Source organism: Vidua macroura, unplaced genomic scaffold (assembly GCF_024509145.1).
Source record: "Vidua macroura isolate BioBank_ID:100142 unplaced genomic scaffold, ASM2450914v1 whyUn_scaffold_107, whole genome shotgun sequence".
Lineage (NCBI taxonomy): Eukaryota > Metazoa > Chordata > Aves > Passeriformes > Viduidae > Vidua > Vidua macroura.
Genome location: NW_026530542.1, coordinates 326,706 through 352,610, shown reverse-complemented (window position 1 = coordinate 352,610; position 25,905 = coordinate 326,706). Strand labels below are relative to the sequence as shown.

Below are 25,905 nucleotides of genomic sequence, written 5' to 3'. Positions count from 1 at the left end.
AAAGCTGTACCATTCCTGCTGCTGATGCCCCACCATCCCCAGTGCTAAGGCTGTATTGTCTCCCTGTCCCTGCCACTAAAACCCTGCCATTCCTGCCACTAAAACCCTGCCATTCCTGGCACTGACACCCTGCCATCCCTGCCAGGTACGGAAGCAGCAGAAGGAACACACCAACCTCATGGCTGAGTACCGCAACAAGCAGCAGCAGCACCAGCACCAGGCCTCAGCCGTGATGGCCCTGAGCCCCTCGCAGAGCCCCCGCCTCATGTCCAAGCTCCCGGGACAGCTCCTCTCAGCACACGGCGTGCAGCAGCCCGGGGCAGCCCTGGTGGGAGCGCAGGGCCTCGGGCAGCAGCCGGGGCAGCCTGGGGGGCTGCGCCTGCCCCAGGGCGGTGTGTCCATGGCCGTGCAGCAGGGCCTGTCCTTCATGGGGCAGCAGCCCGTAGGGAACGCCCCGGGACCCGGCTCCTCTGGCGCCTTCTTCAGCGGGAACCCTGCGCTGCGCGGGCTGGCCGCTGACAGCCGCCTGATGCAGGAGCGGCAGCTCCAGAGGATGCAGCTGGCACAGAAACTGCAGCAGCAGAACATGCTGGGACAGGTGTCGCTGCAGCAGCAGCCAGGTGTGATGGGACAGACGTCAATGCAACAGCCGGGTGTGATGGGACAGGTGTCGCTGCAGCAGCCAGGTGTGATGGGACAGGCGGCCATGCAGCAGCAGGGCGTGATGGGACAAACATCAATGCAGCAGCCGGGTGTGATGGGACAGGCAGCCATGCAGCAATCAGGTGTGATGGGACAGGCATCCATGCAGCAATCAGGTGTGATGGGACAGGCGTCACTGCAGCCATCAGGTGTCATGGCACAAGCATCGATGCAGCAACAGGGCGTGATGGGTCAAACCTCCATGCAGCAGCCAGGTGTGATGGGACAGGCATCGCTGCAGCAGCCGGGTGTGATGGCACAGGCGTCCATGCAGCAGCCAGGTGTGATGGGACAGACATCGATGCAGCAACAGGGTGTGATGGGTCAGGCGTCCATGCAACAGCCAGGTTTGATAGGACAGAGCTCGATGCAGCCACAGAGCATCATGGCACAGACGTCCATGCAGCAATCAGGTGTGATGGGACAAGCTTCAATGCAACAGGCAGGTGTGCTGGCCCAGACATCGCTGCAGCAGCCAGGCATGATGGGCCAGGCATCCATGCAGCAGCCAGGTGTGCTGGGCCAGGCCCCAGTGCAGCCAACAGCCGTGCTGGGGCAGCAGCAGCAGCCCCCAGCCCCGCAGCCCGGCGCAGGGGCTCAGCCTATGGTGCCGAAGCAGCCGGGGCTGTTGGGCAGCCAGCAGAGCCTCCTCGTGCAGCAGCTCTCACCCCAGCAGCAGCCAGGCGTGCTGGGCCACGGGCCAGGGCTGCAGCACCAGCCTGTGCTGGGCCACCCCCAACCCCAGCGCCAGGTCGTCCTGGCCCCCCACCAGCAGCGGGTGCTGGGCTCGCCCCAGCTGACGCCGCAGACTCCGGGGATGCTGAGCCACCGGCTCGTGCTATCCCAGCAGCTGGGGCAGTCTCGGGCACTGTTGGCTCCGCAGCAGCAGCAGAACTCAGCGGCTGCCCAGCCAGGTCTCCTGGGGCTGGGCCAGGGGCAGCCCTCCATCCAGCACTTTCCGCAGCACGGGGCGGGGGGCCAGGCCCCCTCTGTGCTGCACCTGAGTCAGGGAATGCAGCCGGCCCCGGCGGTCCTGGCTGCCAAGGACCAGCCCGTGGGGATGGACGGCAGCGCCCTGCACGCTGAGGGCGGCGAGAGCGGGGGGCAGCAGCTGCACGGGGAGCAGCAGGGAGCTCTAAACCCCCCAGGGCTGGGGGGCCCGGAGGCCACGGCCCCCAAACACCAGGCTGAGCTAGGGCAGGGCCAGCAGCTCCTCTTGACCTCCCCACAGCCGGGTGTCTTGCGGGCAGCCCCCGGGCAGCCAGGTGCCCTACTCGCCCCGCCGCTGCAGAGCCCTGGGGCTGTCCACCCCGAGCTGTCCCAGCAGCACGGGGACACGGCCGGGGTGGCGGAGCAACAGCTGGGCTGTGGGACAGGCCCAGCACAGGCCATGGTGCCGGCACCGCGGCCCCCAGAGCAGCCGGGCAAGGGGGTGGCAGGGGCACTGCCAGGGCAGCCGCAGCCCCCGCGGCTCCAGAGCCCCGTTCAGCACAAAGTAGGGCCAGCGTCGGGCACGGCCACTCTCCCCCCAGGTCTCCTGGGGCAGGTGCCAGGGCCGGTGATGGGCCAGATCCGGGCGCAGCTCCAGGGTGTCCTGGCCAAGAACCCGCAGCTGCGGCATCTGACACCACAGCAGCAGCAGCAGCTCCAGGCCCTCCTGGTGCAGCGGCACCAGCAGAGCCTGCTGCAGCAGAACCAGGCACTACGGACCCCTGGCCCCTTCCCCGGGCAGGCCCCGGACTACAGCTTGTCAGCTACCCGCCAGCCCCCTCGTCCCATGGGGCCCCTTTTCCAGCCCCGGGCAGATGCCCCAGCAGAGGCACAGACCATCTCTGCCACTGAGCCGGGGCGGGTGCTGCCGGGGCAGCCTCCCCAGCAGCCCCTGGCTGAGCTGGTTCAGGCAGCTCTGGCTGCCCGTGGCCCCCAGCCCGGCCTCATCCGCCTCCCCACGCCACCAGCCCCCTCGCCCCTGGGCTGTGCCCCCCAGCACCTGGCCAGCCCTGAGCAGAGCCCCCAAGAGCCAAAGAAGACGTCACCGGGAGTCCCGGCCTTGGCCCCCAGCCCTGCGGCACCCGCGGAGCCGGGGCTGACTCCCACACCAGGCGGGGCCCTCCCTGACCCAGCACAGGGCCCCTGGGACCCCGAGGCACCTGGGGTGGACCCAGCTGACCCTGGTGAGACCCACGTCAATGGGGCTGTGCCAGAGGGGGCCCCCACGGCAGGTGAAGCCCCCCAGGTGTTGGTGAAGCAGGAGCCGAAGGAAGAGGCGGCAGCAGTGGTACAGTGTGAGGTGGATGGAGACGAGACAGCAAAACCAGAGGCCAATGGGGACCCTGGGGACAGCCAAGCCAACAGCCTGCTGGCCCCGGGTGGGCGCTCTGAGGCTGGGCACCTGCTGCTGCAGAAACTACTGCGGGCCAAGAACGTGCAGCTCTCAGCTCAGAGCCCCGGAGAGCTCAATGGGCACGTGGAGAACCGGAGCGCTGGGACAGAGCCACGGCCACAGTCACTGCTGCTGGGCCGGGAGGTGAGCAGCAGAGGCTGGGCTGGGGGTGCGATGGGTGAGGGGCTGCGCTGGCACTGCTCACGCCCCCTTTTTCCTCCTCAGGACCCCTCCATTGCCAGGAAGCCAGCACCCACCAAGCCTAAGCGGGTACAGAAAGGCAACGAGCGGATCCCAGCGTCCCGCAAGAAGCTGCGGAAGGATGAGGGGCTGCGTCCTGGTGAGGCCCTCATGAAGCAGCTGAAGCAGGTATGGCCGCGGGCCGGGGCGTGGCAGGGGGCTTCCTTTGTCCCTGTCTCCCCCTCACCGCTCTGTCCCCAGGAGCTGTCGCTGCTGCCGCTGACTGAGCCGACCATCATGGCCAACTTCAGCCTCTTCGCGCCCTTCGGCAGCAGCCCTATCAACGGGAAGAGCCAGCTGCGGGGCGCCTTCGGCAGCGCTGTGCTCGACAGCGTCCCCGACTACTACTCCCAGCTGCTCACCAAGGTGAGAGGGGGGTTGTTCCCTGGTGTCCCCCTCGTCCGGGGGTCCTGGACTGTCCTGCTGTTCTCACCCCACCGTCTCCCCCCAGAACAACCTCAGCAACCCTCCCACGCCACCCTCCTCGCTGCCCCCCACACCCCCTCCCTCCGTGCAGCAGAAGATGGTGAATGGTGTCACAGCCCCTGAAGAGCTGGGGGAGCAGCCCAAGGACGCCGACCCAGCCCGTGAGCCCCATGGCCAGAAAGGTGAGCCTGGCTGGCACAGGGGTGGCACAGAATCCGTGCTGCCACCTGTCATTCCTCCCCGTGACACCCGTCGCTTCTCTGCAGACGCACCAGCTGTGGAGGTGAAGAGCCTGGACCTGCTGGCAGCACTGCCCACCCCTCCGCACAACCAGACCGAGGACGTCAGGTGAGACCCACTTTGTGGTGACCCCACACAAGTGACATCAGCCCCTCCATGGGTGACACCAGGCCCTGTGGCCCCTGACACCTCCATCCCCACAGGATGGAGAGTGACGACGAGAGCGACTCCCCCGACAGCATCGTCCCTGCTTCATCCCCCGAGAGCGTCCTGGGCGAGGAGCTGCTCCGCTTCCCACTTCTCAGCGAGGCCAAGCCAGAGCTGGAGGAGCGTGTGCTGTCCCCCATCATCCCCATCATCCCCCGGGCCAGCATCCCAGGTGGGATGGGCAGGAGTGGTCTGTGGTCCATATGGGCTGGGCAGGAGGGAATCTGTGGGATGTGCAGCACAGGGAGGGGGGTTTGGAGCACACGTGTCAGGTAAGAAGGGATATGGATGGGGCAGGATGGAGTTCCTGATCTAGGAGGGGTTTAAGAGAGCCAGGGGAAGGGTCCTTGGGAACTGTGGGATGTGAGAGAAAGGGATTTGCAGGGTGGTGGATTCCCTGCAGGGATCTGGGGCAGCTGGGTGGGCTCATGGGTGGCTGTTGGTGGGGCTGGGTCTGCCCCACTGCTCCCCATGGCTCTGACCCCCCTCTCCCCACACCAGTGTTCCCTGACACAAAACCCTATGAGGTCGCAGAGCCCTTTGGGGCTCCGCCAGGGAAGGTGGGGGCAGCAGGCCCTGGAGCCCCTTGGGAGAAGGGCAAGAGCAGCGAGGTCTCCGTCATGCTGACGGTGTCTGCAGCAGCTGCCAAGGTGAGTGAGGGGATTGGGAGATTCAAGACCCTTGAGGTCCCAGCAGTGACCCACCACAGTGACACCTGTGGCACCCTGGAGCCATCCTGCCTTCCTCTCACCTAGAACCTCAATGGGGTGATGGTGGCCATGGCCGAGCTGCTGAGCATGAAGATCCCCAGCTCCTACGAGGTGCTGTTCCCTGACGGCCCTGTGCGAGCAGCTGTGGTTGAGGCCAAGAAGGTGGAGACTGATATGGCCGGTGAGTGTTCACCTTGTCCCTGTTGGACCCCCATGTCCCCAGACTGGGACCCCCGTGATGGATGGTCCATCCCTCTCCCAGGAATGCTCGGAGGGAAGGAGAAGGCGCTGGCTGGGAAGGTGCCGGACAGCAGCTCTGAATGGCTGAAGCAGTTCGATGCAGTGCTGCCAGGGTACAGCCTCAAGGGCGAGCTGGACCTCCTGACGCTGCTCAGACAGGTCAGTGGTGGGCTGGGGTCCCTGCGGTGCTGGCAGACTGGGAGGGGGGTTTTGGGGTACCCATAGAGCTGTGGCTGTTGGGGGTACAGGAGCAGGGACTCTCTGGTAGAGGTGCGTGGTGGTCTCTGTAGGTCCCCCCATGATTATACAGAGTTCCCTGGGGGTCCAGGTCTCCCCATGGGCTGGTGCTGGGTCTCCCAGGAAGGAGTCCAGGAGGTCCTTGCAGGGTTTGGGGGCATGTGGGATGCTGATGCCCGTGCAGGACCAAGGACCCCTCCCTGCGATGTTCAAGGAGGTTGGGGGTCTCCATTCCTGCAACGCTCTGACCCATGCCCCCCTCCCCACACCACAGGAGAGCCCTGCTCCTGAGAAGACCCTTCACCACTGCTACGTCAACAACGTCTCCAACCTGGACGTGCGGCAGCTCTCTGTCCTGCCCCAGGAGCCCTCGCCCCCGCTGTCCCCCTCCGTTCCCTCCCCATCCAGCCCCGCTGAGCCCACCAGGGTCCCCGACCCTGAGGCGTCCCACGAGGCAGCCCCAGCCCCACTGTCACCACTGCCACCGGCCCCCTCGCCAGCCCCCCAGGAGGAAGGGGCCGCAGCCGTCCACTCGCCGCCCCGTTTCAAGCCGCGCTCGCGGCCTCTGGAGGACGGGGACGAGGCGAGGCCACGGCTGAAGAAGTGGAAGGGGGTGCGCTGGAAACGGCTGCGCTTCCTCGTCACCATCCAGAAAGGGGGAGCCAAGCGTGACGGCGACAAGGAGATCGCCGAGTTCATCGACAAGCTGGGAACCACGCTGCGCCCCGAAAAGGTGCCGCAGGACATGCGCAAGTGCTGCTTCTGTCACGAGGAGGGCGACGGGGCCACGGACGGGCCGGCCCGCCTGCTCAACCTTGACCTCGACCTCTGGGTCCACCTGAACTGCGCCCTGTGGTCCACGGAGGTGTATGAGACTCAGGGAGGGGCCCTGATCAACGTGGAGGTGGCCCTGCACCGTGGGCTGCTCACCAAGTGCTCCCTGTGCCAGAAAACCGGTGCCACCAACAGCTGCAACCGCATCCGCTGCCCCAGCGTGTACCACTTCGCCTGCGCCATCCGCGCCAAGTGCATGTTCTTCAAGGACAAGACCATGCTGTGCCCCCTGCACAAGCTGAAGGGGCCCTGCGAGCAGGAGCTCAGCAGCTTCACCGTGTTCCGCCGCGTCTACATCGAGCGGGACGAGGTGAAGCAGATCGCCAGCATCATCCAGCGTGGGGAGCGGCTCCACATGTTCCGCGTGGGCGGGTTGGTCTTCCACGCCATCGGGCAGCTGCTGCCACACCAGATGGCCGATTTCCACAGCGTCACGGCCCTCTACCCCGTGGGCTACGAGGCCACGCGCATCTACTGGAGCCTGCGGACCAACAACCGCCGCTGCTGCTACCGCTGCACCATCTGCGAGAACAACGGGCGCCCCGAGTTCGTCGTGCAGGTCATCGAGCAGGGCCTGGAGGATCTTGTCTTCTCTGACTCCTCGCCACAAGGTGAGGAGTTGGGATATGCCAGTGCCCAACCTCTGTCCCAGTGGCTGAGCCGCACCAGAACACACCAGAGGGTGGGGCGGTGGAAGGTGGCTTGAGGTCCCCACTGGGTCCCCATCTTCAACTCACGGCACTCAGAGCTCTGCTCTGGTGACAAGGTAGTGATTGGTCACTTGGATTCAATGATCTTGGAGGTCTTTTCCAGCCTAATTAATTCTGTGGTTCTCCCTTCCCTTGGCAGCTGTCTGGAACCGGATCATCGAGCCAGTGGCGATGATGAGGAAGGAGGCCGACATGCTGCGACTCTTCCCCGAGTACCTGAAGGGCGAGGAGCTCTTCGGCCTCACGGTGCACGCGGTGCTGCGCATCGCTGAGTCGGTAAGTCCCAGGGTGGGCATGGAGGTCTCTCCCCTCATACTGGGGGTCCACTCTGCTAGGGAAGGGCCCAGTGGCTCTTGTGCTGCTGCCTCTTGACCCCTGGTCATTCCACGTCCCCCTCTGCAGCTGCCGGGTGTCGAGAGCTGCCAGAACTACCTGTTCCGCTACGGGCGCCATCCTCTGATGGAGCTGCCCTTGATGATCAATCCCACCGGCTGCGCCCGCTCCGAGCCCAAGATCCTCACCCACTACAAGCGGTAAGCAGGGCTGGGATTCACCGGGAGAGCTGGGATCCACCAGGAGAGCTGGGATCTCTGGGGATCTCTCAACTCTAACCCTTCTCCCCCTCCCCTGAAAGGCCCCACACCCTGAACAGCACAAGCATGTCCAAGGCCTACCAGAGCACGTTCACGGGCGAGACCAACACGCCCTACAGCAAGCAGTTTGTGCACTCCAAGTCCTCCCAGTACCGGCGCCTGAAGACGGAGTGGAAGAACAACGTGTACCTGGCACGGTCCCGCATCCAGGGGCTGGGGCTCTACGCGGCCAAGGACATCGAGAAGCACACGATGGTCATCGAGTACATTGGCACCATCATCCGCAACGAGGTGGCCAACCGGCGCGAGAAGATCTACGAGGAGCAGGTGAGGCTCTGCTGGGATGCTGGGGGCTTGTGTGGGGGCTTGGGCAAGGTGTGGAGGGACTTGGGTGGGACATTGTGGGCTCTGGTGGAACGTGGAGGGACTTTGGGAAGGAAATGGGGGAGTCAGATGGGAAGTTGGGGCCTCGAGTGGGATGTGGGTGGCCTTGGGTGAGATGTTGAAGGCTCTGGCAGGACAGGAGGGGACTGAGAATGTGGAGGGATATCAAGGGTTCTGGTGGGACATGGAGGGTCTCAGGTGGGATGTGGAGGGATTCGTATGGGATTTGAGGGTCTCCAGTGGGACATGGGATGGTGGACAACAACTCGGGTGGGATATGGGGACCTCAGTGCACCCCTGAACCCCCTCTTCTCCTCTGTGGCAGAACCGCGGCATTTACATGTTCCGCATCAACAACGAGCACGTCATTGACGCCACGCTGACGGGGGGCCCGGCCAGGTGAGCACGGGGGGCTTTGGGGTGGTGGGATACCCCCAGAGGGAGCCATGACGTCCGTCTGTCCTGCCCCCGGGTTGGGGCTGACCCCGCTCGTCCCCCAGGTACATCAACCACTCGTGTGCCCCGAACTGCGTGGCCGAAGTCGTGACCTTCGACAAGGAGGACAAGATCATCATCATCTCCAGCCGGCGCATCCCCAAGGGGGAGGAGGTCAGTGAGGGACTGAGGGGGTGCTGAGGGGGTCCTGGGGGTCCCAGGGAGTGGGGCTGGAGGTGGCGGGACTGAGCTTTGTGCTTTGGGTGACTCCCCGCTCCCTCCCAGCTCACCTACGACTACCAGTTCGACTTCGAGGACGATCAGCACAAGATCCCCTGCCACTGTGGAGCTTGGAATTGCAGGAAATGGATGAACTAACTGGGAAAAAGGGGCTGGGGGCTGCCACCCCCGCCTCAGAGACCTCGCCGAGCCCCCCAGGGCTGCAGGAGGTGCCAGGGGCGGCCGGGCACTGAGGGAGAGCAGCGGCCGCGGCGCTGCCGGCCCTGCCCGAGCGGGACGGACAGACAGATGAACTGGCAACTCAGGGTTTTCTTTGCTTCGTCCTGCGAGGAGAAAAAAAGGAGTGGGGGGGCTCAGAAACGCCCCCTTCACCACCCCCAGCCTGCCTCCCACATGGGAGAGCCACGGGGGAGCAGCACCAGGCCCAGTGCGGCCGGAGCGATTGTGCGGAGCCGGTCTGGATATAACGATTATTTTATTTTATTTTATTGGTTTCTTTTTTTTTTTTTTTTTTTCCTTTTTTTTTTTTTTTCCTTTTTTTGTTTTGTTTTTTTTTTTTTTTTTTTAGAAACTAATAATATTTGCTCGCTAATTACCAAGGTAACACAGACTCCTTGAGCTCGACAATCCGGGCTCTGCCCCGCCGGCGTGGCGGCCAGAGCTCGCTCGGTTCCTTTGATCTCTTTTTGTTTGTGCGTGTGGACGAGACCCCGGAGCGGCGGCGGGATGCAGCCAAGACCCCGACAGACACAAGGAGCTTCTGCACCCAAACCTACCTCATTTTAAGTGTTAGATTTGTTTCTTTTTATTTGTTGTTGTTTTTAAATGTGAGCCCCCCTCCATCCCAACCCACCTCCCCTAATGGGGGGGCGTCTTTCCCTCTCCCTCGGGCTCCAGAGGATGTGGCTTCCCCGTGTCCCCCTCCTCAGATGTGGCCCTTCCTCAGGATGCCTTGAAGGGGGGACACAGGGACACCCCCTCCTTGTCCCCCCCCCCCTCAGGAGGTCCCAGCCGTGTGAGTGCCAAGGTGTGAGGTGGGGATGGGGGGGGGGGGAGGGCAGGGTGGGGTCAGACCCACTCCCCCAGCTCTGGTGGGGGGCTGGAGGGGCTGGGTGGGGACCCCTCCTTCCCACACGTGGCCCCCACGGCTGGAGAGGCCGGGTGGAGCCCCCCCCCTCCCCACCTCCACCCCCCTGCTCACCCTTGGCCCTCACAGCTGGGGCTGCACTGGGGGGGGGAAGGTTATTTATCTATTTATACCTTATATTGTATATACTAGACGGGGCTGGGGGGGGGGCTCTTTGTGCTCTGCTGGGCTGAGATTTGGGGTGCAGGGGCAAAAAGTTGGGGCGGCGGGGGGGTTTTTTTTTTAAACCCAAGTCTCCGAGGTGGGGGTTTGGGAAGGGGGGGGGGGTCTCTCTGGAACCTCCTGCCAGGCAGGGGCGGCCTCGGAGAGCGAAGCAGCGAGTGGGCATTAACACCCCCGGGCCCCCCCCCCGCCCCGCGCCGGCTGCGCCCCCCCCCCCCCCGGGGTCCCTGCCCGCCCCCCCCCCACTCCGGGGGAGGACCCCGGGGGGGCGCCGGGATCTCTTAACGCACAAACACGGCGCGGGGGAGGGAGGAAGGGAAGGAGGGACCCTCCTGCTCCTGGAAGTGGCGGTGGGGAGAGGGGGGGGGGGGTCTGACGGGGGTGGTGCCCCCTCCCCGCCCCGGTGCAGTGGGGGCCGGGGCCGATCTTGAAAAGCTGCTTCCGCAAACTCGTCAAAGCTGCAAAAAAGAAAAAAAAAAAAAAAACCCAACAAAACAAAACAAAAAAAAAAGGTTTAAAGTAAAAATCTTTAAAAAAAAGAAAATTAAAAAAAAAAAAGAAAACAACGGAGGAAAAGCGCGAGTGGGGGGGGGATGAGAAAGTTTTAACAGAAAATATACGAGAAATTTAACTTTCAGAGCTGTACATAGGCCGGGGCGTGTAGAAATCCCGTTTTTACCAATACCGGAACCACTGGATGTTATTTTAAATAAAGCGCGTGAGAAGCCGAGGCCGCCTGATCCCTCCTTGGGGAGCTCGGGGCGGGGGGTCTGGGGGGGACAGCGGTGACAACGGGTTCAAGGACAGCTCGCTGCTGCTCTGGTCCTTGCTGTCCCCCCAGCGAAGCTCTCTGTCCCTCCCCGGGCCATGTCCCCCTCCTCCCCAAATCAGTGACCCCCTCCCCTGGCTTACCCCGAGCTCTGTCCGCACCCCTGGGGACCCCCATGTTTGTCACAAGCCCCCCCCGCTCCATGTCGGGGTTCCCCCTGCCCCGGGCCATCCCCGGCTGTGTCCCGCCGTGTCCCCAAACCCCCGGGGGTCCCCACGCGTGTGAGACCTCCCCCTCCAAAACCCTTCCCCCGGGGCCCGGCGGGAGGGGAGGGCTCCCGGCGGCCGGGAGTCAGCGGGCGGTGCCGCCGGGACCGGGACCGGGACCGGGACCGGGACCGGGACCGGGACCGGGACCGGGACCGGGACCGGGACCGGGGCTGGAGTGGTTCCGAGAACCGGGCGGAAGCGGGACTGGGAACGGGGCGGAAGCGGGGAAGGAACGGGACAAGAACCGGGCGGAAGCGGGACTGGGAACGGGACAAGAACCGGGCGGAAGCGAGACAAGAACCGGGCGGAAGCGGGGCAGGAACGGGACAAGAACCGGGCGGAAGCGGGGAAGGAACGGGACAAGAACGGGGCGGAAGCGAGACAAGAACCGGGAGGAAGCGGGACAGGAACGGGACAAGAACCGGGCGGAAGCGGGGCAGGAACGGGACAGGAACCGGGCGGAAGCGAGACAAGAACCGGGCGGAAGCGGGGCAGGAACGGGACAGGAACCGGGCGGAAGCGGGGCCGGAAGCCGCGAGGAAGCGGGAGCAGGAACCGGGCGAACGCGGGGCCGGAGCCGGGCGGAAGTGGGGCAGCGGCGCCTCGGGACGGAGCGGGACCCATGGAGGTTGTGGGAGGGACAGCGGGGCTGGGGGGGACACGGGGGGTCGGGGACCGGCACCGCGGCCACGTCTGACCCGACCCCGTCTGTCCGCAGGATCCCGGCCCCGAGCCTGACCCCGGCCCGGGCCCGGCCGCCGAGAGCCCGGCGGAGCTGAGCCCCCCGGGGCTGGAAGGTGATTCCGAGGGAGGCCGGGGAGGTCCCGGCATGCGGGGGGGGGGGTCCCGGCACGGGAGGTGACGCCTTCATTTGGGTGTCCCAAGGGCTGCTGCTGCTGGGGGGTTCTGTCCCGGAGTGTGGGGTATCCCGGAGCTGGGTGTGGCAGGATTTGGGATGCCCCATGACCGGGGATATCCCGGAGTTAGGGGTGTCCCGGAGCCCCGAGCTGGGTGTGGCAGGATTTGGGATGCCCCGTGACTGTGGATATCCCGGAGTTAGGGGTGTCCCGGAGCCCCGAGCTGGGTGTCCCGGAATTGGGAGTGGAACGGGACTTGGGGCATTGGAGGGTTTGGGTGTTCCGGAATTTGGGGTGTCCCGGGTATTGGTGTGTCACGGGATTTCGGCTGTCTGGGATTGGGGGGTGTCCTGGGATTGGGGATGTCCCGGGTTTTGGGGTGCTCCAGGTTTTGGGGTGCCCCCTCACGCTGCCACCCCAGGGGACACTCACCGCGGTGCCTACACCGCCTTCATGAAATCCCATCGCTGCTACGACCTGATCCCCACCAGCTCCAAACTGGTCGTCTTCGACACATCCCTGCAGGTGTGCCAGGGCCGGGGGGGCACTTTTGGGGCCGGGGAGGCACTTTTGGGGCTCCCTGACCCCCGTGCCTACAGGTGAAGAAGGCGTTCTTCGCGCTGGTCACCAACGGTGTCCGGGCAGCCCCGCTCTGGGACAGCAAAAAGCAAAGTTTTGTAGGTGAGCGAGGGGTCAGGGGGTCTCTGGGGGTTGAGGGGGGCTGGCAGGACCCTCCTCACCCTGCCTGCCCCCCAGGAATGCTGACCATCACCGACTTCATCAACATCCTGCACCGCTACTACAAATCCCCCATGGTGAGGGCTGGGGTCTAGCGGGGGCTCAGGTCGGGCTCTGCCTGCCCCACCTGACCCTGGGTTCCTCCTCCTCCTCACAGGTGCAGATCTATGAGCTGGAGGAACATAAAATAGAGACGTGGAGAGGTGAGGGGGTTCACTGCTGGCTGCCTCCCGCCCTTCCCGGCGTGCCCGGAGCCCCCCAGTGCTGTGACCCACCCCCCATCCCCTCACCCACTCCTCTCCCCACAGAGGTTTATCTGCAAGACTCCTTCAAGCCACTGGTCTGCATTTCCCCCAATGCCAGGTACCCCGGGGGGCAGGGAGAGGGGCACAGCTGGTGGTGGCACTCCCAGGAACACCCCAAATCCCCCCTCCCTTCCCCCCCACAGCCTGTTTGACGCCGTCTCCTCCCTGATCCGGAACAAGATCCATCGCCTGCCCGTCATCGACCCCGACTCAGGGAACACGCTCTACATCCTCACCCACAAACGCATCCTCAAGTTCCTCAAGCTCTTTGTAAGTCTCTGCCCCTTGGTGATGGTGGGGGCCAGACCAGGACCCTCGGCCTGGGGTGTGCCAGGGCCACACTGAGACCCCGGCCCAGGCTGTGCCTGTTCCAGGTACTACCCCAGGACGTTCACCCTGGGCTGGACCAGGGGCCACCCTGAGCCTCTCAGCCCAGGCTGTGCCAGAGGTTGCCCCAGGACCCCCATCCTGGGCTGTGCCAGGTCCCTGAGCCAGGTGCTACCCTGGGACTCGCAGTCCAGGCTGTACAAAGTGCCAGGTCCCTGTGCCAGGCCCCTGCCCTGAGACCCCCATCTCAGGCCGAGCCAAAAGCTGCCCCAGAACCCCTTGGCTGCTGCAGGGCTCACTCTGAAACCCCCATCCTGGGCTGTGCAGGTACCTGCACACCGGGTGCCACCAGCTCTGGGTGGGCACAGCTCTGGTACCTCACCATGCACTGCAGTGCCACGGGACCCCCAGGACTCCGCGTGGACCCTCCCCACCGCCCCTGCCTGGGGGTCCCACAACCCCCCAGCTCTTTATGCTTTCACCCCCAGGCCTGGGCTCAGCGCTGTCCCCTCGCTGTCCCCGCAGATCGCAGAGGTGCCCAAGCCCGAGTTCATGTCACGGACGTTGGAGGAGCTGCAGATTGGCACCTACAGCAACATCGCCGTGGTTGGCACCAGCACCCCCATCTACGTGGCCCTGGGCATCTTCGTGCAGCACCGCGTCTCCGCGCTGCCCGTGGTCGACGACTCGGGTAAGGATGTCCTGTCCTCGCTTTGGCTGTCCCCAAGTGACCTCCTTGGGGGCCCTGTCCCCTCCAGAGCGCCGGGGGCTTGGCTGAGCTGCTCCCCTCCCTCCCCAGGGCGCGTGGTGGACATCTACTCCAAATTCGACGTTATTGTGAGTGCTGCCGGGGGAAAATCCTGGGCTGGGGGGGACGCTGTGGGGTGGTGGGGGTCTCCCAATCCCAGCTGTGTCCCCAATGCTTGTCCCTGCCCCAGAACCTGGCAGCTGAAAAGACCTACAACAACCTGGACGTGACGGTGACGCGGGCGCTGCAGCACCGCTCCCACTACTTCGAGGGCGTCCTCAAGTGTTACAAGCACGAGACGCTGGAAACCATCATCAACCGCCTGGTCGAGGCCGAGGTAACTGTCCCGGGGTGCTGGGGGGTTGTGGAGGGGGGAGGCCGGGGTCCCTGCACCCCCTCAGCCCCTCTCTGTGTCCCCCCTCCCCAGGTCCACCGGCTGGTGGTGGTGGATGAGAGCGATGTGGTTAAAGGGATCGTCTCCCTCTCGGACATCCTGCAAGCCCTGGTCCTCCCACAGGGCCCCTGAGGCAGTGAGGGAGGGGGTTCAGTCCTCCCAAGCCCCCCCCTCACTCTCTTCTCCTGTAACACTGTGCCCCCCCGGGCTGGTGGGGATACCCCGGGGGATGCCCCCACTCACCAGCAGCATCCAGCAATAAACCCCCAGCCCTGGGGCAGCCCCTGCTGCCCATCCCTGGGTGGGGGGAGCCCGCAGCCCCCCCATGCCGTGCCCTGCACCCCAAAGCCGTGAGGGTGATGGGGGCAACCCTCAAACTCCCTGGGGTGCCGGGCCAGGGTCACCCATAGCCACGCCAGGGCTGTTCCTGTGTGGCCTCTCGTGTCCCTGTCACCCTGCACCCTCTCCCTGGGTTTGGTGAAACCCACTCAGCTCCACCCGGCCTGGGGACCCCCCCACGCCCCCGGGGGTTTCCCCTGAGGTTCCCCCGGCTGTGCCCGCACCCGCCACCGCTTCGTGTGTGAAGAGAAACCACGAATAAACACAGACCTGGCACCACCCTGGCTCCGTGCAGGGCACGGGGGGCACTGCCCAGGGAGGGGGTGTGTGGGGAGGGGGTGTGGCCCCCCCGTGGGAAGGGGGAATCTGCTGAGCTCGCCCAGACCCTAAATCCCTGTTTGTTACGCCTGTGGCTTTTCTAAAAGGCCAGGATTGGGGATGGGACAGAGACGGGGACCTGGCAGGACATGGGGACCCTCTGGTGGGCACCACGCTGAGCGGGGGCAGTCGGGCAGGGGCTGGGGGAGCTTGAGGGGGGAGCTGGAGGTTGGGGTCCCGTGGGGGGCCGGCGGGGGTCGCAGGCAGCCGGGACACCGGAGTTTGCAGCCGGTGTCCACAGGGGAGGCGCGAGGCCCGGCCGTGCTGAGCCAGGCACATTCCTGGCGGGGAGGGGACGGCCGGCCCAGGGACCCTGTCCGTGCCAGTCCCGGGCTCCGGCAGAGGCCGCGGAGCGAGGTAAGCGCCGGGCAGGTACCGGGGGGCCCGGGGGGGACTCGCGGGGGGGGCCGTGCCGGTTGCCATGCCGCCGCCGGAGGGTTGCTAAGCTCCGCTCGGAGCCCGCGTGGGCTGCAGTGCTTGGTGCCAAACCCGCCATCGCCTGCTTGTCGCAGGGGGGGAAGGGATCCCGCGGGGGGGGTGGGGGGGGGGTGTGTGGGGGGGGGACACAAACACACGCACGCGACACGGCACCCCTGGGACGGCCGGTGGGGTCCCCGCCGAGCGCCGGTCTCCCGGGCCGCCCGGGGGTCAGCGTGCCCCGAGGTGGCACCGGGCGGGACACGGGGTCCCCGGGGGGCACGCGTGCGGCAGGTGGGTGCGTGTGGGCGGGCTCGTGGCTCCGCCGAGGCTCCGGTGAGCCCCCCGCGGCGGGGACCCCCCTCTCGGCCGGGGCCATGCTGGGGGGTCCGGAGCGGGGTGCGGGGCGCCTGCGGATCTGCGAGCGGACCAAGCTGGTGCTGGTGGAGATCGACACGGTGGCGTGTTGCAGCCCGGCTACCGGCATGGCTGCGGGGTGCTGGCCCGAGCCCCCCTGGACCTACCGCCGCATCGCCGGGGAGTACGCGTGAGTGGGGACCGGGGGGGGGGGGTGGGGTGGTCTGTCCTGCCCCCCTCCCTCGCTCCCCTCACTCCCCGTCTCTGTCTTGCAGGTACCTGGAGAAGCGCTTTGTGGCCGAGCTGGCCCCCCCCTGGCCCCCAGTGCCCTCCAACCCCCCTTGTCGCCTGCAGGACTTCACCGCCCGGCCCCGGGTGCCCCCCACCCCCTGCCCCCCGCGACAGCTTGAGGGGCCAGGGGGCAGTGGACCCTGGGGGGGGCACCCTGTGCCTGCGCCTCGGCCCCCGGTGTCGGGGGACAAGCCGGGCCCCCCCACCTACGAGGTGCACATGCAGCGGGTGCAGGCGGCCCACGCCCGCCGTGGGGGACCCCCCCCTTACATCGCGCCCCCCGCCTATGACGGTCCCCACCGCACCCTGCAGCTCCGCCCCCCGCGGGGACCCCGCAGCCCCCCGCCGGCACCTCGGGCCCGGGGGGCTGTGCCGGGGGGCTGGAGCCACACACTGCCCCGGGCGGCCACCGAGGCCAAGCACCGGTGGCCCCGTGGGATGCAGCTGTCCCCAGGAGGGCCTGGCACGCCCCGGCACTGCCAGACGCTGCCACGGGCGGCAGCCGGCCGGGAGCGGGTGCCGGGGCGCGGGAGGGGGCAGCGGGGGTCGGGGGGACACGTCCTCATTGACGCCACCCGTGTGGTGGTCCGGGCCCAGTACGTGCCACCCCCGCAGCGACAGCAGGTCCGCTATGCCAGGGGCTCGCTGGGGCCTGGCACCCCTCCTCGCAGCCCTTCCGTGCCCTCCGCGGTCGGCAGCCCTTCCGCTGCTCCCTCGCCCCCACGGGAGCCCTCCGGCAGCCCCCGCAGCCCGTGGCAGAGCCCGGGGGGCTGCAGGGGTGCCCGCGGGCGGCCCCCCCCGCGGCGGCCGGTGCTGTACGCCCAGGCGCTGCGGGAAGCCGTGTCCCGCATCCGCCGGCACACGGCGCCCGACTCGGACTCGGACGCCGAGGGCAGCGTGGGGGGCTCCCGGCAGCGGCTCTGCCGAGACCCCCGCGCCTACAGCAGCAGCAGCAGCAGCCTGGAGAGCACCGGGGCCCCCCCGGGCCCCGCCAGCCCCACCCCTGCCTGAGAGGTGGGGCTTGCCGGGGTGTGGCACTTCTGGGGCGGGGCTTGCCGGGGTGTGGTTCTCCGGGGCGGGGTTTGTTGGGTGGTCTCGGGGGCGGGGCTCAGGACTGGAGTTCCCACGGGCTGACCCCAATAAAAGCTCCGCGATCCCGGTGTGCTGCCTCTGCCCCTGTTTGTGTGAGGTCGGGGGTGGGGGGGGGGGGGGGGGGGGCATCACCCCCTCAGGCCTCTCTGCGGCCCCCAGCAAGGACACAGGTGTCTGGGCACACCCCCGTGACATTCCCGGTGTCCGGACCCCCCCCACACACACCCCCCCGTTATGTTGCCGGGGTCAGTCGGAGGTCCCGGGTGTCCCGGCGGCCACCACAGTGCGTCACAACACGGGCAGGACGTGCCAGCTCCCCCCGTATCCCCCATAATGAGTAGGTGAGCACGGCAGGCCTGGCCCTCGGCCACCGGCCCCACGTCACGGCCGGGGGGGGACCCCGAGTGACTCACCGGGGGGGGGAACTGTCCCCCCCAAACAGCCGCCACCTCTTAGTCACGCTGCGGAGGGGGGGGGGGGAGGATCCCCGCGGCCCCAGGAAACCGCACAAATATCGTGTCCAATTTGCACGTTATTTAAAACCGGCTCCTCCCCCGCCCCCCTGCGCGACCCTGTCATTATCCCGGTGACACCGGCCCGGAGGTCACGGCACGGGGCAGCTGCCGCAGCAAGGCCACCCGGTAGGCTGGGGGGGCACCCCCAGGGCCACGTCACCCCATGTGTCCCCTGTCCTGGCACGTGGCCAGGATGGCATCAAAGTCCCACACCTGGGTCTGGCCTGAGCCACAACGGCAGCTGCAGCCCACCGTGGCACAGCTGTGGTCCTGCACCCGTTATGGTGGCACCCGGCACGGCTTGGCATGGCCTGGCATGGCGTAGGATGGTTGGCAAGGTGTGGTACGAGCCACGTGCCTTGTCACGGGTTGTCATGGCACGATGCAGTCCGCCTCGGCCTGGCACGGTTTGGAACATGGCTTGGTATGACCCAGCACGTCTTGGCACAGCTTGGGATAGCCTGGCACAGCATGGCACAGGTCAGCTTGGCACAGCAGCCTGGCATGGCTTGGCAAAGCCCAGAAGAGCCAAGCACAACTCGGCAGCCTTGGCACAGCTTTGCATGGCAAGGGACAGCCCAGCAAAGCCCAGAACAGCTCAGAACAGCTCAGTGCAGCCTGGCAGAGCTTGGCACAGCCTGATACCACCTGACATGGCTCAGCACAGCTCAGCATGGCTCGGCAAAGCCCAGAACACTTGGCATCGCCTGTTTGGCACAGCTCATCACAGCTGGGCACAACTTGGCACAACTTAGCATAGCCTGGCATGGTTCAGTTTGGCACAACACAGCATGGCATGGCCAGCACAGCTCCACAAAGCCCGGAACAACCCAGAACAGCTCTTTGCAACTTGGCACGGCTTGGCACAGGCTGGTATAGCCTGGCACGGCTCAACACAAACTAACACAACTTGACACAGGCTGGTATAGCCTGGCACGGCTCAGCACAGCCTGGCACAGCCCAGCACAGCACGTCATGCCTCGGCTCGGCGCGGTGCCCGGCGTGGCGCGGGGTGTCCCAGACGCGGGGGCAGCGGCGCGGCCCTTCCCGTGGGATCAGCTCCTGCCCAAACCCGCTCCCCGCCGGGAAAATCACCTTCTAATTCGGGCTGCGCCGGCGCCAGCGCCTTCCCCCGGCACCCCCGGGGCACCCGCCGGCCCCCGAAACTCGCCGCAGCCTGGGGTGCCCCCGGGGCCGGGGGGGGCTCAGCCCGTGGGGGTCCCAACGCCTGGGACCGGGGGGCCCCGCCCGGTACCGGAGCCCCCGGAGAGGGACGCGTTGTGGTCGCCTGTGGCCGCCAGATGTCGCCTCGCAGCCGGTGACCGATCGCACCGGGGGGCACCGGGGGTCCTGCCTGCCCCGGGAGCGGTGCCGTGTCCCCAAAGAGCCACGTGTGACATCCGTGCCGGTGCTGTGTGAGAGCCACGGCAGTCCTGTGCGTCACCGGGGCTGGCGATGTCCCCAGGGAGCTGCGACCCTCGTGTGTCACTGGTGACGGTGGTGTCCCCAGAGGGCTGGGTCCGAGGATCTGCCGGCTCTGGCTGCGTTCCCAGAGAGCCGTGACCCACATGTGTCATGGGTGCTGGTGGTGTCTGAGAGCCACGACCCTTGTGTGTCACTTGTGACAGCGATGTCACCACAGACCTGTGCCCATGTGCGTGCTGCTGCGGCTGCTGTCCCCAGACAGCCGCGACCCGAGGTGTGTCACTGGTGGTGACTGGCGTCCCCAGAGAGCCGTGTCTCATGTGTCACTGGTGCTGGCAATGTCCCAGAGGAGCCACATCCATGTATGTGCCAGTGCTGGCGGCGTCCCCAGAGAGCTGTGACCTTCGTGTGTCACTGGTGACAGTGGTGTCCCCAGAGATTTGTGCCCATGTATGTGCTGCTGTCGGCAGTGTCCCCGCAGAGCCGTGACCCGCACGTGCAGCTGGCACCGGCCATGCCACATCCCACGCGTGCCAGCGGTACTGTCCGTGTCCCCCCCGGCACCTGCCATGCCACATCCCACGCGTGCCAGCGGTACTGTCCGTGTCCCCACAGCGCGGTGTCACCTGGCTGCACCCGGCGCCGGCCACGCCACGTTCCTGACCGTCCCCATCCCCGTCCCCAGCGTGTCCCTGCGTCCCAGCGCGCCTGCCCGCGGTGCCGGCTCTCCCAGGCCGCGCGAGGAGCCGGTGGGAAGGGTCCGGTGAATGCGGCATTGTTGCGCGGGGTTGGAGTCACAGATAATTACCTCAATTAGTTACAATGGCAGAGTAATAAATACAGGCTTAGCGGCTCCTTCCCCACTGCGGCTTCTCAGATTAATCCAGCCCGGGCGAGCGGAGCTGAAAGGATTGATGGACAATTCATTAAACCCGCCGAATGCCGCACAAGGCACCCGTGAAGGCCGGCGTTAGCCCCCGGCGGCTCCGCTTTGTCCCTAATTGTTCGTCTCGGGCATTGGTCACCTATCAGGGAGTGGGTGACGGCGACGGTCCCCCCGGGGCTGGCATGCCCGGGGATTAGAGGCCAGCGCTGCCACCGTTGCTGGGCGCGTTGGCCCCGCGCCGGAGGAATGCGGCGGATGGGAGGGGGCGGCCGGACAAGCCGGGAGCTGGCGGGACGTGGGTCCGCACCGACCGGAGGCGAGGGGAGCCGGGACGGGGCTGTGCCGCTGGCGATGGTGACAGGGGATGGGATGGGAGGGGATGGGGACGGTGCCGCAGGTGGGATGGGGCCACCTGAGGGTCTGGGCAGGTGGGCACAGCTCTGCCCGTCCGTCCTGCACCTCTGGATACTGTCCTGTCCTTCTGTCCTGCATTTCTGGAAATGACAGAGTCCTCCTGCCCCACACTTCTGGGCACTGTCCTGTCCTGTCCTGCACCTCTGGGAATGACACAATTCCTCTGTCCTGCACCTCTGGGCACTCTCCTGTCCCTCTGTCTGGATTCTGGGACTGACACCATCCCTCTGTCCCACACCTCTAGGCATGGCTCTGTTCTGCATCTCTCTGTGTCATCCTGTCCCTCTGTCCAGAAACTTTGGACATTGTCCTGTCTTTCTGTCCTGCACTTCGAGGAATGTCACCATCCCACTGTCCTGCACCCCTGGGCATGGCTCTGTGCCTCTGTCCTGCCCCACTGAGCACTGTCCTGTCCCAGTGTCCCACACTTCTGGGAATTACATCTTTCCTCTGTCCTGGAAGCACTCCTGTCCCTCTGTCCTGCACTTGTGTGTGTCATCCTCTCTCTCTCTGTCCCACACCCCCAGGCAGAGCCCCCCTGCACCCCACCCCTGAACAGGGCTGCCCCAGCCCTCATCAGGCCCAGCTTGTGGCCACCATCCAGCTGTTACCCGGCTTCCCAGATGTGACAGCAGCCTGGTGCAGGATGGGACCGCCCTCTCCCTGGCCCTGCTGCTGGCCCTGTCCCTGCGCTGGCCCACAGCAGCTATTTCCAGCACCCAGGAATATTTGTCCAAGCCGGGGAGGTCTGTGCCCCGTGCCCAGGGTGCCCCTGCCCACCCGGGGGTCGCGGCTGCCCGAGGTGCCCAGCAGGACACACAGGAAAAGCTGAGTAACAGAGGTGACTTATAAGAATGTCATTATCTATATTCCTGACTCCTACCGCAGGAAAACAGGCTATTTTCATGCTGAAGCAGGAGCAGAATTTAGCAGGCAGATAACCCGGCAGGCGGGAGATGCTCGGAGGGTTATTTCGGGCTGTGTTCCTTTCCAGGCGTTTTCCTTGCGTTTTGGTATTTTATTCTCCACGCTGGGCTGTGTTTTGACCTTGGCGCGGGCAGCGGGGGCCCCCAGGGTGTTTTTCCCCCCCCTCCTCTGAGTCTAAACATCAACTTTTCCACTATCGGCTCCGCGGGATATTTCGGGTGGCGGCAGCGTCATCCCGCAGCCTTTGATGCGGCAGAGCCTCAGGGGCCCCGAGAGGTTCCCGGCTCTGGGGGGGGAGCCCAGGCTGAGGGGACCCCCGGGACAGGTGGGCACCGGGCTGGGGGTCCCCCAGACGCAGAGAGGGAGGTTCTGATGTCCCCAGGTGTGAAGTCACGGTGCAGGGGGATGTGTGGACCCTGTGCCCACCGCAGGGGTGCCCATCACAGGGGGATGCCCATCTTGGTGGGAAGTCATCCCTGCGGGATGCCTGTCCCCAAGGATGCCCTTCCCAAGGATGCCCGTTCTGGGGATATGCCCACCCCTTCGGGATGTTTATTGCAGGGAAAAACCCATCTCAGGGCACGTCCTGCATGCTGAATTCCCATCCCGGTGGGTTGCCCACCCCAGTGGGAGGGCTGTCCCAAGAGGATGCCCATTCTGACGGGATGCCCATTCCAGAGGGATGCCCGATTGGAGGGAAGCCTGTCCCAGAGAGATGCCCATCCCAGGAGGAAAGCCTTGCCAGCAGAACACCTGCCAGCCACGGAGCTGCATCCCCCCTTTGCCACAGCATTTCTCTGGCGGTCGCACATGGATGTAGGGCTGTTTGTGGGGCCAGTGGCCATCTCTGGCCCCTCTGGCCCCTGCCCCGGTAACCCCGGTGCCCTCCCCGGCCCTGCTTTTCCCTCGGAGCCAAGGGGAGCCGTCAGCCCCGGCCGGTAGCGGTGATGGACGATGCTCATTCCCTGTCTGTCGTCTTGTACCTCCCGGGGCCGCTCCCAACGCCCGGCCTCGGCGGCACCAGCCCGACCGCCCCGGCAAATTCCAGCATCGGAGATGCTGCAGTCAAGGTGCCATGGTGATGGGCGCCGCAGCCGTGGGGATGGACGTCCCGGCCGGGAGCGGCGGCGGGAATGGCTGGGATGGAGACGGGCACAGCGGGAGAAGGAAGGGGGTCTGCGGGGAGGGGATGGCAGAGAGTGGAGGGAAGGAGGAGGAAGATGGACAGACAGCAGCCGGAGGGGCTGATGGACGTGGAATGGGGAGGTGAGGGGATGGAGAAGTGATGGATGGACAGATGGACGTGGACAGTGCATCCCACAGTTTGGGATACATTGGTGTCCCCCCACAGCTCATCCCCTCCTTCCCCCAGCCCCCCCAGACACGAATCGGGGCAGGACTGATAAAAATATATTCTTTATTCTTCTCTAAAGGCTATCAATGACACCTGTAACAAAGCATCATTATTATTAATTATTATTAATTATTATTATCTTTAATTATAAAAAACAGGGCCTGTGGCCAGCAAAGCAGGGTGGGGGCGGCAGCACCGAACCGTCCACAATAAATATTTTATTTACAGCAAGAAGGGACCCCGTGGAGCTGGGGAGTGGCCGGGAAGGTGCTTGGCACTGAGCCCACCCATGGCGGGATGGGGGTCCCTAGGACACATCCATACCCCCACCCATAGGTGCCTTCAATCCAGCCGGGCACCCGTCATGGGGGGTTGGGTGGCGCAGACCCCCTCCGGGGCTGGGCAGGGCGGTCTCGGGGCAGGTCACAGGCACTCGTGCAGCACCTGGGTGTTGGTGCAGTTGAGGCAGCTGACGTGGCAGCACCAGTGGAAGGTGCAGTTGCAGCGCTCGGTGACGCGCTGGGTGCGCGTGCGGTACCCGCGCCCGCAGCACAGCAGCTCGCACCCGTCCAGCCCCGGCGAGGAGCTGTTGCAGAACCTCCCGGCCGTGCCTGCCGTGCCCGTCTTCCCACTGTAGGTGCAGAAATTGGGGGATTTCTCGAAGTAGACGAGGTCGTGGGGCGAGGGGGGCTTGTGGGCCGGGTTCTCGGGCTCCAGGTGATGCAGCTCCACCCGCGACGCCCGGTTGCTGCCCTTGTTGCCGTAGATGACGCGGGAAGCGCCGTCAAAGCGATCCTTCAGGACGTCGCCCACGGCGCGGAAGGTGGGCAGCCGCATCCAGCAGGTGCGGACGGTGCAGGAGCCTGACATGCCGTGGCACTTGCACTCCTGGCGCATCTCCGAGAAGACTGTCTGGAAGGAAAAGGGAATTTGGGGCCTTGTGAGCAGCCTGGGACCCCCCTGGGGACCACCGTGCTCCTACACCCCTCGTTTCTGCAGCGTCACATCACGCTCGGACATCACTTGCCCCAAAGACAAGAGTGAAGCCCATCTCCAGCTGTTCCCAACACACACACGGGAACAGGCTGAAGATCTTGGTGGCCATGCTCATCTCCGTGCCCACCCCAGTGCTGCCCACAGCCCCAGTGCCCTCGCCAAGCCTCCAGTGCCCTCACCATGCGCCCCGCCTCGTTGTTGTGCAGGTTCATGAGGAAACGCAGGTCTCGGCCCTTCTCACTGGAGTCCACAAACTCCCTCCCAAAGAGGCGGCCGAAGTCGATGTTGTCACTGCAGCCCCCCCAGTGCCAGTCAGGGCCCCCAGGGCCACGGCGCCGGTAGTCACAGGTGCAGGACTCGATGGACCCCTCCGAGCACGACCGGGCCACCGAGTGCGTCACGCCGGCACTGGTGATGGCAAAGATGAACGCTGTCTCCCGGCAGCCTGTGGAGGGAGCGGGGCCTCAGGATGCTGCCGGGATGGGGAGGGGGTACCCACCGGCACCCCCAACCCTCCATCACGATGGGCTGGTGATGCCCCATGGCAAACCAGGGGGGCTTTAGTGAGCATCCCAACTCGGGGGTGCATGGAGGAGGTCTGGGGACCCCTGTGCTGACCCCCAGCCTCACCCCGGTTGACGATTTTGCCGAAGATGTTGGGGCCCTGGGAGGTGGGACAGTTCCAGCGGCGGTTGCGGAACTGCCACTTGCACTCCTTGATGGCAGTCTGGAGGCCGGAGCTGACGCTGTGCAGGATGCCAGGGTTCTGCCGGATCAGCTTGCGCTGCTTTCGGCTCAGCAGCTGCAGGCTGGGGTCCAGCACCAGCTGCACGTTCTTGGAATCCGTCAGCAGGTTGGTGGACGAGGCCACGTTGATGATGCCCCTGTGGCACAGGTGGGGATGGTGACCACCAGCGGGGGGTGCCCAGCGCCTCCCTCCTCACCTCAACCTCCCTGCAGGCTCCTCTGTGCGACCGCAGCATCCCCTGCAGGGATCCCAAACGGGGGTCGCAGCCCTGTGTCCCCCCACACGCCCCATCCCTGGGTACAGGGCAGTCCCTGCTGTGCCTGTGCCAGCCCCGCCCTCCCGCCTCACCACCCCGGTGCCGGTACCGGTGCCGGTGCCGGTGCTGTCCGACTCACCACCACCGCCCGCTGTTGTTCACTGCCAGCGTGTTGGAGAGGGAGGAGAGGGCCAGAGCCCAGAGTGCCCGGAGCGCCAGCCCCAGCGCGGCGGCGCGCATGGCTCCGGCCCCGGGAGCCCCGGCAGAGTGCGCGGGCGAGCGGCCGTCCCGGTATTTATGGTGCCGCAGAGCCCCCGGCCCGGCCGCTACATCCACGCGTGTTTCCGGACGCGCGGGGCGGCTCCGAGATGAGGACGGCCGCGAGGGGACGCGGGGAGCGCCGGGCGGGCGGGCGGGCCGGCACCGCCGCCGCCACCGGGCTGCAGCCGGTGGCCGGGGCGCGGCGTCGGGGGTGCGGTGCCCAGCGCACACTGACCGGGCCCTGGAGCGCGGCGTCGGGCGCTCCGTTCGCGGTGCCGGTTCTGGGGACCCGGTGCTCGGCACTCTGTGCGCGGTACCCGGTGTCGGTACCGGTGCTGGTTCTCGGCGGTCCGTGCGCGGTACCCGGTGCCGGCGCTCGGTACCGGCAGCTCCCCGGGGAGCCGGCACGGCTGGACTCGGCTCGGCGCGGCGGGTGCACAGCGTTCAGCACCCGGGAGCATCTTCCAGCCCCTTCCCTCTTATAGGGGCGGCGCGGAGGGTCCCCGTGGGCCGGTCCCGCCGCGCGGGGCCTCCCCGCGTCCTCGCCCTAACAATGGGGAGCGGCGGAGCTGCGGCATCTCTTACGGGGCGGCGGGAGCGGCGGCGCCGGGGCTGTCCGTCACGGCCCGGATTAGCCCGGCGGGTGGCTGCGCCCCGGCCCCGTGCCCAGAGCTCCCGGCTGCCGCCCCCCGCCTTCCCCGCCGTCCCGCGCACACGTTCTACAGGCACCGGCACCGGCGGGGGGAGCCCGGCACGGCCCGCGACAGCTCCCGGCGCAAGGAGGAGCTGGTCCCGGAATAACCTGGGACGGCCCCGGACGGCTCCGGGCGCACGGAGGGAGCGGGGAACGGGGATAGCCCGGGATGTCCCGGGACAGCCGGGGGTGCACAGGGGTAGGAGTGACGGGATCTCCCGGGACAGCCCCGGGCGCACGGGGGAGGCAGAGCTCCGT

At 66.3% G+C, this 25,905-nt stretch overlaps 4 protein-coding genes across 9 annotated transcripts in view; 3 read left to right on the top strand and 1 right to left on the bottom strand.

The window, feature by feature from the left end:
• KMT2D (lysine methyltransferase 2D) overlaps positions 1-10,620 on the top strand; it is a 28,388-nt gene extending 17,768 nt beyond the window's left edge. For 3 of the 5 annotated variants that reach the window (XM_054004695.1, XM_054004696.1, XM_054004694.1), the window contains exons 40-54: positions 146-3,229; positions 3,311-3,454; positions 3,527-3,691; positions 3,777-4,099; positions 4,195-4,370; positions 4,700-4,848; positions 4,954-5,089; positions 5,171-5,307; positions 5,660-6,830; positions 7,069-7,205; positions 7,332-7,462; positions 7,564-7,849; positions 8,232-8,305; positions 8,407-8,515; positions 8,627-10,620. In XM_054004695.1, coding sequence (XP_053860670.1) covers positions 146-3,229; positions 3,311-3,454; positions 3,527-3,691; positions 3,777-4,099; positions 4,195-4,370; positions 4,700-4,848; positions 4,954-5,089; positions 5,171-5,307; positions 5,660-6,830; positions 7,069-7,205; positions 7,332-7,462; positions 7,564-7,849; positions 8,232-8,305; positions 8,407-8,515; positions 8,627-8,719 — 6,315 coding nt within the window. In that variant the 3' untranslated portion in view covers positions 8,720-10,620. The remainder of the gene's footprint in view (positions 1-145; positions 3,230-3,310; positions 3,455-3,526; positions 3,692-3,776; positions 4,100-4,194; positions 4,371-4,699; positions 4,849-4,953; positions 5,090-5,170; positions 5,308-5,659; positions 6,831-7,068; positions 7,206-7,331; positions 7,463-7,563; positions 7,850-8,231; positions 8,306-8,406; positions 8,516-8,626) is intronic. The other 2 variants (XM_054004698.1, XM_054004697.1) reach the window with 1 other exon arrangement.
• A 703-nt stretch (positions 10,621-11,323) lies between these two features.
• On the top strand, positions 11,324-14,915 carry PRKAG1 (protein kinase AMP-activated non-catalytic subunit gamma 1). 2 transcript variants are annotated; one of them, XM_054004758.1, is made up of 12 exons: positions 11,326-11,556; positions 11,647-11,725; positions 12,207-12,310; positions 12,385-12,466; positions 12,542-12,600; positions 12,681-12,726; positions 12,832-12,886; positions 12,972-13,098; positions 13,681-13,846; positions 13,955-13,992; positions 14,094-14,240; positions 14,331-14,915. In XM_054004758.1, the coding sequence occupies exons 1-12, from the start codon at positions 11,551-11,553 to the stop codon at positions 14,427-14,429; spliced, it is 1,008 nt and encodes a 335-aa protein (XP_053860733.1). In that variant the 5' UTR covers positions 11,326-11,550; the 3' UTR covers positions 14,430-14,915. The 2 variants fall into 2 exon arrangements, with proteins under 2 accessions (XP_053860732.1, XP_053860733.1); XM_054004757.1 differs by having other exon boundaries at positions 11,324-11,556; positions 12,385-12,600.
• A 669-nt stretch (positions 14,916-15,584) lies between these two features.
• DDN (dendrin) lies at positions 15,585-17,241 on the top strand. The gene is made up of 2 exons (XM_054004666.1): positions 15,585-15,978; positions 16,064-17,241. Exons 1-2 carry the CDS (start codon positions 15,809-15,811, stop codon positions 17,088-17,090), a joined length of 1,197 nt encoding a protein of 398 aa, XP_053860641.1. The 5' UTR covers positions 15,585-15,808; the 3' UTR covers positions 17,091-17,241.
• A 5,541-nt stretch (positions 17,242-22,782) lies between these two features.
• On the bottom strand, positions 22,783-24,932 carry WNT1 (Wnt family member 1). Its single transcript, XM_054004640.1, has 4 exons — positions 24,832-24,932; positions 24,319-24,572; positions 23,868-24,133; positions 22,783-23,604 (listed from the first exon to the last, which is right to left on the bottom strand). Exons 1-4 carry the CDS (start codon positions 24,930-24,932, stop codon positions 23,116-23,118), a joined length of 1,110 nt encoding a protein of 369 aa, XP_053860615.1. The 3' UTR covers positions 22,783-23,115.
• Positions 24,933-25,905: the final 973 nt, after the last annotated feature.